The sequence below is a fragment of the Nipponia nippon genome, unplaced genomic scaffold (assembly GCF_047370975.1).
Source record: "Nipponia nippon isolate SJK-2023a ecotype South Korea unplaced genomic scaffold, ASM4737097v1 scaffold_4, whole genome shotgun sequence".
In the NCBI taxonomy this organism is placed as follows: domain Eukaryota; kingdom Metazoa; phylum Chordata; class Aves; order Pelecaniformes; family Threskiornithidae; genus Nipponia; species Nipponia nippon.
This window is the reverse complement of record NW_028262358.1, coordinates 11,795,801-11,808,735: the sequence shown is the minus strand read 5'-3', so window position 1 is coordinate 11,808,735 and position 12,935 is coordinate 11,795,801. Positions and strand designations below refer to the sequence as shown.

The 12,935-nt window shown below is 38.2% G+C and overlaps 1 protein-coding gene across 15 annotated transcripts in view; it reads left to right on the top strand.

The window, feature by feature from the left end:
• EHBP1 (EH domain binding protein 1) overlaps positions 1-12,935 on the top strand; it is a 227,228-nt gene that overhangs the window by 143,358 nt on the left and 70,935 nt on the right. For all 15 annotated transcript variants that reach the window (XM_087775733.1, XM_087775727.1, XM_087775730.1 and 12 more), the window contains 4 exons: positions 726-904; positions 1,545-1,593; positions 7,742-8,656; positions 10,612-10,755. In XM_087775733.1, coding sequence (XP_087631859.1) covers positions 726-904; positions 1,545-1,593; positions 7,742-8,656; positions 10,612-10,755 — 1,287 coding nt within the window. The remainder of the gene's footprint in view (positions 1-725; positions 905-1,544; positions 1,594-7,741; positions 8,657-10,611; positions 10,756-12,935) is intronic.

Sequence of the window (12,935 nt, the reverse complement as noted above, 5' to 3'; positions counted from 1 at the left end):
GAAACCACCCTCTGATAACTATTTACTGCCGAAATTCCCTCTTCACGTAGAAAAACTAAAGCCTGGAAGAAGCAGCTCTTTGGGTATGGTTGGAAGTGGCTGCTTAGAAACACTGTGCCGTAATTACCTTTATGCAATCATGTGCTTAAACAGGAGGAGTGTGGCCGAAAACTTTATGCTGGAGCCTATATGAGAGGAATGCATTAATCATGTCGCAGATACAGCGACTTTGATCCCCACGCCGCAATGGTAGATCGCAACTCGTGGTAAACTCTGCCCCTGCTATGCCTGGCTTTTGATCCAGTTGCAGTGTTATCTTCATTAAAAGCAAAAGGGCTTGTGGGGATGCTTTTCCATGGCCGCATTTTGGGAAATCTTTTCGAGGGTGTGTGTATCACGGGCTGTGCAGGACTATGCTTTAAGTATTTCAGCACAGTGTTTCCACTGGTACAATTCTTGGCCTGTTCTCCTATGTAGATCTGGAATCCTGTATATCTGCATCCTTTGGAGAGAAGTGCCAAGGGCTACAACTGGAGATAATAACTTGCGATTTGTGTCTTTTGCAAGTTACAGTCATTGTAAACTGACAGCTGTGAAGAACCTAAACTCACATCAAAGGATACAGATCATCTAGTTAGGTCAATTAATGTTAATTCTCATCTTCCATTAAATTCTTTTATCTTCTTCTCTTTTTTCTTTTCTTTTTTTTTTTTTTTTTTTTGCAGCCAAGCCCAATACCAAGTCCTGTTTTGGGGAGAAAGCCAAATGCTAGTCAGTCACTGCTTGTGTGGTGCAAAGAAGTTACAAAAAACTATAGGGGAGTGAAAATCACCAATTTTACTACATCGTGGAGAAACGGTTTATCCTTTTGTGCAATATTACATCACTTTAGACCAGACCTAATGTAAGTTGTATGCTCTCTGTCTGTGTAAGCTAACCCTCCTAGAAATATGCAATGTGTAAGTTTATGTAAAAATCAAATCCCTGTTTGTTTCAGGTGTTGAACTGTTTTCAGCCTTTTTTTTTAAGCAGGGAACCATCCTTTCTAAGAAAAGAGACTTATTAATGCTCAAACTTTATGACCTCTTTGCTCTCCCTTGTTGCATAAACAATTGTTTCTCCCCTCTCTGTCATTTGTTTTTCTTCTTCTTAATCTTATACAAAGAAGAACTGACTTCAAGATGATTATGAAAATTGTGCCGGTGTTGAAATGAGATGAGAGGAATAAGCCTGTAGCTCTTTGTATACTGACAAGGACGGATTACCTCCTGGTAAATTTGGTTGTCAAGGCTGGCCTCTAGTCCCTGCCTTAACTTCTTTTTTAGATGGAAAGCTTCAGGCAATGAAACATGTAATCGGTGTTTATTTATTTATTTATTTATTCCTTTAATTTTCCACACTATTAGTTTTGTTGATTGAATTGCTGTGAAATTGCTAGTTACTGTATGATATTATTGTATGTCAAATTTTTAGATTCAGTTTGTTTTAAAAGTGCTGCTTTTATCAAATACTGTACATACCCACTGTGCCATTTTCCCCCTCAGTGACTACAAGTTCCTGAATCCTCAAGATATTAAAGAGAACAACAAAAAGGTAAGAACTGCCAGGAAAAAAAGGACATAGCTTCAATTTTGGCTTCACTGCAGGTTTTTATTAATTTTGGGAAAGTGTGGTTGTTTTGTAAGGTCATAACTGCGGCTCACAGAAGGTATTCAACCTCCCGCGGTTCAAATCGGATGCATTATTGACTCTAGTTTATCATGGTCTTTAAGATTCACAACAAGTGCAAGGCTGGCATTAGACTTTAATATTTGTATGGCCTACATTAACTGTGAAAGCAGAGGAAAGGGCTGGCCAGCCTTCTGTGATCACTCCTCTCATTTTTCCAACCAGCCACATAATTAAAAGAAATGAAAAGCGTAACTGCTTTTGGTTTGTCGTATGCAAGACTTCTCTTTCTGTTGCTTTAACGGGGCTCTGTGCATCGTCACAGTCGATGTTGCTTTGATGGTGATTTTTATATTTTTAAAGATGAAATTTTACACCTACTTTTACACTGCGCAGCTGAGTGAAGTAGCGGATGCAACATGGAAAGTTTAAGATAAAAAGTGTTGAGTCAATACTTTGGAAATAAACAAAATTTTAGCAAAATAGTTCATAGCGTTGTGCTGAGCAGCTGTTTTAAACCACTCTTTGTACCTTTATGATGCAAAGACATAAAAAGTTTCTCTGGAAGATACAGGAACTCAGTTTGGGAATCATCAGAAGACTTTTTATTTCTGCTCAGTATTTTAGACATGTTGCAAACTTTGGCCGAGCCCTAGAGACGTGTTTAGAAATTATAATTTTCATGTGAGTCACTGATAATAAAATTGTTCCTGAAGATCTCTGAAAATTGTTTTTAAGTTGTCTTCTCAATGCTGTGATTTTATTTTTATACCGCTTTAAAAACACTACATTGAATTGGGATGAAGGTATAAAAATATACTTTGGATAAATTAATTAGGTTCAATATTATATAGCAAATATAGCTAAAGAGTATTAGATTGTAGATATGTGGAATTTCTGAAAGCACTTTATTAAAATTAGTTTGTATTTAGGGTGATTATATTTTAATGTTCTTCCACACTTACATGTTAGCCAGAGAGTTACTTGTCATTAAAATAGTACTTAAGTATTTTAAATGATGAAATATCTCTGAGCTGCTGTTATCTAATGAATGATTTGGCCAATGATATCTTTTTCATAATAATATGGAGTCTTACGATGACCTAAGTGGATTAGCCGTGACATCACAGTGTTTTCTGTGACCATATGTTTTTGTACTTCAAGTTTTGTTGAGCGTCTGAGCTAATTAAGACGGATTATAAAAAAGAAAAAATAGATTATTAATTAAAAATGTTAGCGGTACGATCAGTCATCTTTTCTTTATGAAACTGTGATGGCAAATGGTGAACTTTTTAGCCCATCTTTCTAACAGGATATAGTTCCCAGGATTGAAGAAGTAATGATTGTTGTTATTGTGCAGTTTTTTTCTTTCATCACTTTGCAAGCCTTCGCCTGACAGCTACATTGAGTATCTCAGTTGCTTCCTGCAGATTTATTTCCTGGTCTCACACAGTTCTGCCTGATAACCCCGTGTGCCCTTGGTTGGAGTGAATGCAGCACTGGCAACAATGGCTGCCTATAAATTCCATGCAGATATGTAACACATTTGACAATGATTCCTCCTAACCAATTAAAATAACATCTATGGATGAATAGGACAATTTTCTTTGTCTGAAGCATCTCTTACCCCAACGCCCCCCCCACATCCCCCCCCAGTCCGGAAAGGAGGTAAGACTGGGACCATAGATTAAAGGTTAACCATAAGAGTATATCTTTTAGAAGTGCGTGACCTTGTTTGTATTTTAATAAAAAAAGAAGAAATCTTGAGACAACTATTTCAGTGCAATTACTGTGTATAATGACACATTGAAATGCACTGTTACAAAAAGCACATCATCGGAGTTTCTTTATAACGCGCACTAGTCATTTGCCAAATTGGTGCTGCCACTGATGCTGAATAAAAAAAGGTATTTACCTGTGACATCTGATCTTGGCCAATATGTCAGTGTGTTACATAGTTGGGAAATGGTTGGAATACTGCCTGTGGTGCTTGTGCTGATGGATCCCAATTGATGTCTGTCAATCAGCTTGTCAGTAAATTAAAAAAGAAAAAACTTCATCAGGAGATAGCTAAATAGGTTTAGTGTCCTGAATATACATACGTGTGTGTGTGTGTACATATTGTAATTTTCTACAATATAATTATATCTCTAAAAAAAAAACCCCAAAAAACCAAAGAAAAAACCCAAACAACTACTCCAGATTACATTAGCATTGGTCAGGATTCAGATATATTTTTGGTGCGTTGTGCTCATTGCAAATTTGAATTTCTGTGTGGAACAAAAGAGAAACCAGGGTTATCTTTGAGAAAATTAAACACATCGCAGGGATACCTTCCCAGCTCATCCAAAGAGTTGTGGTTCTACTTAAATGTCATACATATCTAACTATCCGTATTGCCTTCCCAATAACGTTAACCAACTAATTTTATTGGCTACGTCCATTTGATTATTAGTAAATAATAATGAAAAATGTGTTAAAATTACAGCATACTGGCAGTATAGTCCCTTATCAAGAATAGAAGTTTTTCATATTGCTAATAACATGTCCTGCACTTTAAAAATGTAAGCTACTAAACTACACTTGGCTGGAGCTTGGAGGAGATGAGAGGGCGAGAAGTGGAAGGGCACAACAGTATGGTTCTACTAATGAACTTCTGTTTTTAATTACTTTATTGTTTAGAGAAGCTTGTTTCATTTGAGGGATTATTGTGTGGAAGTAGTAATGTATCTTCTGGATGTTCGATTGGCACTTTCAATTTTTGTGATGCCTTTTTTTTTTTGGCTTTTTTTCCCAGTTTTTGACCGTTTCTACTAACTCCTCAATACATTTTAACTGGGATGATTGTCTTGACAAAATATTCCATTTTGCAAGGAAGGAATCCTTTTAAAATATACATTTAAATAGAAGAATTTAGAATTACAAGGATAGCATTGAGTCAAAATGGAAAAAATTCCTTACCTTTAAGCTGGCAGCCATATTTCTATAACAGGCGTTCATGCTCGCTTCTACTATTTGATTCTGTGAAATCCTAAGTACATATTTAACTGTGCGTGTAGGAGTTGCTTGTTGACCTTGGTAGGATCATGAAGGAACATAGTTAAACATGCATATAAACATTTGCAAAATCAAGGCTTAGTTATGCCTCTGTTTAACAAAAAGTAATTTGACTTGGAAAATTTACTCTAATACCATGTTACAAGCTAGTTACAAACTAGTTAGAAACACTAGGCATTTATAAATATACTGCAATATCAAGAAGCTCCCAGCTTTTCTAACGGTGAAGGAGAACCCATCACACACTGCTACATGGACATGTACAGAACATATGATTGCTATTTGTAGAACTAATTCCCATAAAACATTTGTGTGCCAATCTAGATATCTAGTGCGCCTTAAAAGCACAGAAGCAAGTATGTGTATTGTCCGGAATGAGAAGGAGAGGGGATAGGAAATAAGTGTCTGGCAGCAGTGGAAAACTATTATGTTTAGTCCCAAGTAGTAAAAAGTGATTGCAGCTGTCTTAGGAATATCCATCAGTCCAAATTCAATCCTGCTGCTGTAGCATTACCCATTCTAAGCAAGTGCCTTTCCTAACAATTCTGAAACACTGTCCCCACCTTCATTTTACAGACCCTGGGAGATATTCCTAGGATTTAGTTTTATTAGCATATAAATAAGAAATTAAGAGTATAAAAGAGTTCAGGTCAAGTCATGTCTATGGACTTTGGCTGCCATGAACTGCTAAGCCCATCCTTAGATCCTTTCATTCTTCAGATGGTAACTCCCACTACCTTCAGTGTGGGGTAACAGGTTATTTATGCTACTGAATCAGCACTGACCCACTTAATCAAAGAACAAATCCTGGTGTTACCTTTGGTCCACAGGACAACATAGCTGACTTGTTACGCTTTCATACCCAGCCTGTTTTCTGCTGGCATATGAGCATTCATCATTCCCGGTACCTGCCATGGCTTAGGTTGCCCACCCAAATCCCTGCACTGCTCTCCTTTAACTCTCCTTTCTCTGTGCTCCTCATGTCTGTTCGGTTCCACCTCTCTTGTCTCCCTCTCCTCTGTATCCAGCCTGATCCGGCTCTTCCAGCTCTGTGTCGCAAGACCAGGTAAATGACAGCTGTCCCTCTTCTACCATCCGAGTTCATTCCATTCCCTCCCACCCATCATTTTCCTGCTATTCTGCTCCATCTGGAGCTTTGTATCAGCAAATATAACATTCGTGTTTTCCACTGCTACTCCTAAATCTAAGCACAGCTCTGCTTTTATAAATGGCGTAACAATCTCTCATAATAAACCTTCCCAAGAAATGATACCCCACAAAGACCAGCAATGATTTTAGGCCAAATCATTTTGCACAGGGAGAGCCAGAAGGGCTTAAAAATAAATTATTCAGATAATTTTGATGTCTACATAAACTCTCTGAATCATTTGTTACAGAGCTATAAAAATTACTTCACCAAAAATGCTTTGGCAAGTTATACCTGAGCATGAGGGGAAGCATACAAAATTTCAGGCAGATAAATTTCAGCTCTCAGAAGCAGAGTTTGAAAAGTGGCTGAAATGAAAACTATTTGACCCTCAAGTAGGGAACGACTCCAGTACATTGTAATGGGAATGAGAGAGCCTCCTTTTCTCAGAGCAAGTAAAATAACCGGGTCTGCCAGGAGCCGGCCAGGCCAGACCCACGTTCTAACTCACTGTTGAACATTTATGTATGAAAACCAAGAGGATAAAAAAATCTTAATTGATTTCTCTTTTGTTTCTTTCTTCCACCCTTCTAAAACTATATAAATTAAGGAAATAGTGTAAAACTGGGGTAGAGTTGGAGCCAGCGATGTGTGTTATTGTTTCCTTGCGAAAGGACAGGTTCTCATCCATGTCTTAGGTTTAGCATCCTTTTTTCTTCAAAATAGTGAGGGAACAACTGTGAACATTTTAGACCCCTTCAGAAGAGGGTGAAAAGGAGCTGTAGAATTACTGGGGGAGGAGAGGTCCGAGTCCTTTAACTGGGTGCATTTACACTAACAGGAGGCCTTTTTAAAGGCTTCCTTGAAACACAATATTGTCTTCCAGGGTTAATCCAGGAGAGTAATAATTAATTGTAAATTGAGAAACGGCTTCAATTCTTCAAAACTAGAAAAACCTGATGCACCAAGCCCACTCACTTAAAGGGCTAGCAGAAAGAAGACAATGTGGCCTCACAAAGTGGGAGGCTTGCAAACTGTTTAGCTTTTAGAAATTAAAGTGAAGTAAGAATGAATTTCACTCTCTTATTCATATAAATTTAGCATCAACAAACATTTTTAAAAAGCATTTGTTTGCTGGATTAATATGATTTATGTTTTGTATCAGGTAATCTGTGGTGATGTTCTTTTTGGCTATCTGGACATAGTTTTCATCAACACAAATCACTGCAATTATATGACCAGTAGAAGGGAGAAGGTCGATCACTAGTGATAAAGCCCAAGATGGATTAGTGTTGTGTTTCTTCTATCTTTGTTCCTTATCTTAAAAAGCCATCCTTACTTGCTTTTTTCTGGTCCAAGTCCTTACACTTTTTTATTTGCTTGTTTTCCTGCTACTTGAGTGAGAACCATTTAAGATATTGGTAGGTTTTCTCAGTGCAAACAGAAGGGCTTTTAAGTTGCAGTTTCATGAACATCTTTTTACTCATGAAAGTGGCATCATTGTGAGTAACCAAGGATTTTATTATTGTGTGGCAGAATGTTAACAATATTTAAAACAATGCAATTTGAGTGTCTTTACTGGTCATATTCTCTTGATTTGCATTGCTATGAAGATACCCTGGGAGATATCTAGAAGCCATTGGGAAAAATCAATGAGTTCAGATTGGATTGTGCAACAAAAAACAGTAACTACTATACTACTGTAATGAAGCCAAAAGAATGATGAGTAATAGAGTTGAACCCATACGGTAATACTGGATATGCTTTAGGCTTGCTTATTTTGACTGAAACTTCCACTTGCATTCTTCAAATGTTATGATATGTAAGAAACTGCCACATTGTAATCTTCCATTTTTTCTGTTTTTAAAGGCATATGATGGGTTTGCCAGTTTAGGAATATCGCGATTGCTGGAACCTTCTGACATGGTTTTATTAGCGATACCTGACAAACTGACTGTTATGACCTATCTCTATCAAATAAGGGCGCATTTCTGTGGCCAAGAATTGAACGTGGTTCAAATAGAGGAGAACAGTAGTAAAAGCACATATAAAGTGGGTAACTATGAAACGGACACAAACAGTTCTGTCGACCAGGAAAAATTCTATGCAGAGCTGAATGACCTGAACCGGGAGCCCGAGCTGCATCCTCCGGACAGTGCTTTGGCAGACTTCGCTTCTCAGGATGACTCTGTATTTGTAAATGACAGTGGTGTTGGCGAATCTGAGAGCGAGCATCAGACTCCCGATGACCATTTAAGCCCAAGCACAGCTTCCCCTTCTTCTCGCAGGACTCGAAGTGACACAGATCCACAAAAATCCCAGCAGAGCTCTGGAAGGACTTCAGCATCTGAAGACGTTGGAAAGTGTACCAGTACAGATACAACGCAAACGCAGCCAACATTGGGAAGGAAGAAATTGCTGATAGCTGACACTTTAGACTTGAGTGACTTGACACATGTCAGTGATCAAAAAGAGGACGTGTCTCCCACAGTTGCTTGTGAAGATAACGACAAGAAGAGACACCAGAGCTTAGACAGTACCATTGGTTTCTCAGAGCAAGAAAAGCTGGGACGTATAGGATCCACAGAGAGCACAAGAGCAGATCCTGGTTCACCTGTCACAAAACCGAGTTTATCTCCTACTTCTAAGCTTGGATACTCCTATAATAAGGATATGGATCTTGCAAAGAAACCGCATGCTTCTCCAAGGCAAACAGAATCTGATTCTGACAGCGACGCCAGAACAGCTTTAAATCATGCAGATCAAACTGCAAAAACAGCCCAGGTAAGAAACTTAAACTTTCTGTATGCCTGTGAGTCAGGATGGAGATGCTCTTCAAGTTCTTTCTCCATGTTTGTAATTTACACCATATCTTCAGTATAAATGCAAGGTGGGAGGTGTATTTTTATTGTTGGGCAATAAATACTTTGACTAGAAGTAGGTGATGCTAGAAAAGAGCCGTTACATGAAAAATTCATTTATAGGAATTGTCCTACTGTTAATCTTTCCAATCTCTCTCCAATTAAAGGAAGTAATGTATTCTCAACCAGCTCAAAGAAGATGCTTTCAAGGCTTTTGCCACCTTTCTTCTGAGTATGGCATGCTGAAGCACAAATTGGAAAAAGACTTATCAATTCATTGGTCCAAATTCAAAAAACGTAGTTTAGAATACCTTAAAAAATACCAAACATATTTCCAAATCTTATCTGAGAAACCACATGGCCTTGTGAACGTAGCCCACAATGGTGAGGCAGAAACTCCAGAATGTTAAGTTATGCTGTTCATTGAGTGGCCTCGAGCACGTTACTTAACTGCAATATCATTTCCCCGTCTATCAAGATAAAAAAGAATATGCCCACCTACCTTGCAGATTTATTGTGAGGATGAAAGTTGAATATTCTATAAATGCTGCGTATTATCAGTAAATAGTATCATCACAAAAATATGTAAAAAACCTTATCAGCCCTGTTTACAAAAGTGCCAAAGCATGCTTATAATTTTATCTCTGTGAAGAGCTTTCTTGAGTTTTGGCTTTGTTCAGCTTTGTGCTATTAGCTCTGATAAGGAAAGAATATAGCCAGTCTTTTGGTAGTGTGGGTTGCTTCAAATATTTTTACATTTTTTCCTAAGTAAGTGCCATAAAGATTCATTTCATTGCAAGAGAAGCAGTCCATGGATGGGTGATAGTGGCCAAATATTACTCCAATGGCCAGCTAATTTCTTTCCTTTAATTAGTCAAGTCTCATGAAGTTTCTCTTCATCATAATCTTTGTGTACTGGATGAGAAAGGAACGATTTGGCCCATACAGAATAATAGAGCAGAATGAGACAGGATGTCTTCTCTACGAAGATTTTCATATGCAAGATGTAATAGGCCAAGAAAATGGAAGAGATGGCTTTAAAGATGGTTCTCTGTTGTTAATCTTCTGTGCATTTGCACATGGTAATAAAATCTCACATGTGAGCCTCAGTCTTAACCTTGAACGCTCAATCGATGGTTAGAGTCAACCACCTCAATTTCCGTGTGGTTGTTGCAGGAGCACAACCTGCAACATCTGTTCCAGCTCTGCCTCGTGTAAAGGCCTAGAGATGCATTTTCCCAGAGCCTTCACAGTTGACCTTGACTAAGAAGTCAGCACTTGGGAGTATATATGTATGGGAGCTGCTCGTGTTGCCTATGCAGAAGCCCCCCCTTCTGTTATTTCTACTCTGCCATATAATCAGTCATCTGTATGAAGAAGGGACTTTCTTGTGGATATTCATAAATGAAGTAGAAGCAGATATTTTTGCAGGTTTTTTGCCTTGTACCTGGCCTCTTTGTGTTCAATTTAAGTTATAAATGAGCGATACCCATAGGAGTAGCCAACGAAGCGTTATATTTGCATACATATTAAAGTAAATATGTAAACACATAGCACATTTAACATAGCTTCCATGAAGCCAATTATTTTTTTTCCACAGTTGCAGTTTAAAGGCATTAAATGTTGATAGAAATTAAGTTTTAAGGGGAGGGGAGAGAACTCTTATTTACATTATAAAGGCCTACGACTTTTTTTTAATTTTGCATTTTGATCATCTTTGCTTTTCATTTCTATAGAATGCTCTGTCACCTCATGAAGCTGTAATACATGCGACTCCTGACCTTTATTATATAGGAAGGCTTCTGGCTATTAACTACTGTATAAACAATAAGTACCCTGAGGCTGCCTTACTGTTAATTATATTTCTTTATTTTTAAGCAACGAATGTTGTCAAGACAGGAAGAACTTAAAGAACGAGCAAGAGTTCTGCTTGAGCAAGCAAGAAGAGATGCAGCTTTAAAGGCAGGGAATAAGCAGCTAACCAATACGATCATCCCACCCCGTAATAAGCAGCTGAATGATGTAAGAAATATTGGCCAGTATGGCAGTTTACATAGTTAAAATTTATTGTATGTGCATATGCTTTTGAGAGGGGCATGTCCTTGCAGAATATTTCTTTTCCACACTGAATTGCTCCGATGTGTCATGTACCCTTTAGTTCACTTTTAAAGACTGTTTCTCCTGCTGTTAGGAACAACTGCAAGATGCCTTAGACTTCACTGGAAGCAGAGATCTGGAAGCACCTTCTTTGATTGGCACTACAGTTTCTAATGGCATGAAAAACTTGTTAACTTGTTACTTGTTAAATGATAGTGAAGTAATTTATGCTATTTTTGATTACTTCTCTTTTTTCAGTTAATGTAAATACGTTCCCTGAGCCTGTGATGTCAGCTACTTGCTGCTTCATAAGTGTTATTGCAGTGAATGAAGGTGCTTGTGACAGTCTTGTAAAAGAGTTGATGGAACAATTCCTTTTTATCACTGAAGCTGATTATGCTGGTGAGATGGGAAAGTGGAAATGGGGAATGAGCTCCAGTGTTGAAGCAGCTATGGTTGCACCTCCAGTGTCCTCCCTGGTGACCTGGAAGGATCTCTCTGGAGATGAAAGCTAATTAATTTTTATGCAAACCTTTGCAATGCGGGTTTTGTGATTCTAACTATTAGCATTAGAGACTGTACTGGCAACTGAGAATGTAAATGTAACTGCAAAATATTGATACAGAGAAAGGCTTGAATCTTTACTGACTCACATCTTTCAGAGCCCAGTCCTGAGGGGCAGATTCTGCTTTTTACATAAATGGGATCATACAGTCAAAAAATGAAGACAGTGATTTACATGTCTCATTTCATTCTCTTAACTGTCTTGGATTCATGCTGTACGTTTTTTTCTTAACAATTCCTCTCCCCAAAATGACACTTCTTTTTTCTTCAAAATATATTCATATATGCAGACAAGTCTTATTTGTGTAATGATATCTAAGCAATTTTTTTACTACTTTGTGTTTAAGTTTCTCCTAGATAAGTGTGTTTTAGTATAAATTTCACTTTGGATTTTTTTAAATTATTTTTTCATAAAGCAAATAGCATTAGAGGAGGGATACTATAGGCAACTACTCAGGCAGGAACAACTGTAATTAAAGTTGCCCAACATTTTTTATTACAAGCTCCTATTTTCAAAGGTTATACAACTTTGCTGGTATTTCATTGTTTGAGCTGAAATTTTCCCCATCAGCTCTCTGCCTCAGGGTAGTATTTATATATATATATTTTTTTTACTTAAAAAACCCCAACTTTTCAACTGTTTCTCTGTATTAGGTTGGATAAAGCATTGTTTTATCCATGTTAAACAATGTCTTATGGGAAGAACTTTCCATCCCCTTGAAAAATCTGTTCAGAACAATCACAGTTGTGTTAATAGCACAATCTTGTCGGAGAGCCTTGAAGTTCAGAAAAGTTGGCAAGTGTCAGTAAAAATTGTCTATATGGACACAGCACAGCAAGAGCATCTTTTACGGTTGCTCCCCTAAGGATCGGAGACCATTCTGATGCAGATCATAGTATTGGAAAGCAAAACTTTCTCTTTTAGACTTAAACTCCTGCTGCTGAAATCCAAACAGGAGGAAAAGGAGCCACCCCACTGGCATGCAGAGGAGAGGTGCCCTGGGTAGGTGGAAAGGAGGTAGATGGCAATGTGAAGTAAGACTAAAATACTGTGTCTAGGCCAAGAAAACCAGCTGAAGGATAGAAGATGGGGACAGAGTTTTCAGAGTGAGAGTCAGGATTGCATAGTTCAGGCAGCCGGATTTCCCATGGGACCTTACTTCATTTGTTACAGAAGCTGAAAATGAATGGGAGGCCTCCAGGAAAGGGAAGGGCAGTCTTTTAGGGCCGCTCTGCAGAGCCAAAGTTTCTTCCTGCCTCCATCAGAAGTTCTTTACGATGTTGGGAAGGTACCTTCAACCCAACATACTCAAGGTGGCAGATTCCTTGATTTCTGATTTCCAACCCAGGATTCCTGGGGACTGATTTCTGGAAGCTTGAATGCACCCAGCTGTAGCCAAGTCGAGGAAAACCATGCTGTGAACAAATGGTCCTGGCCCCTCCGAAATCCTGGGTGCTCTGAGCAAACAGGTAATGGGCACTCTTGACTTGAGTTGACCGTAACCTAAGAATAACAAGAGCTCCTCAGCTCAGAATGATGT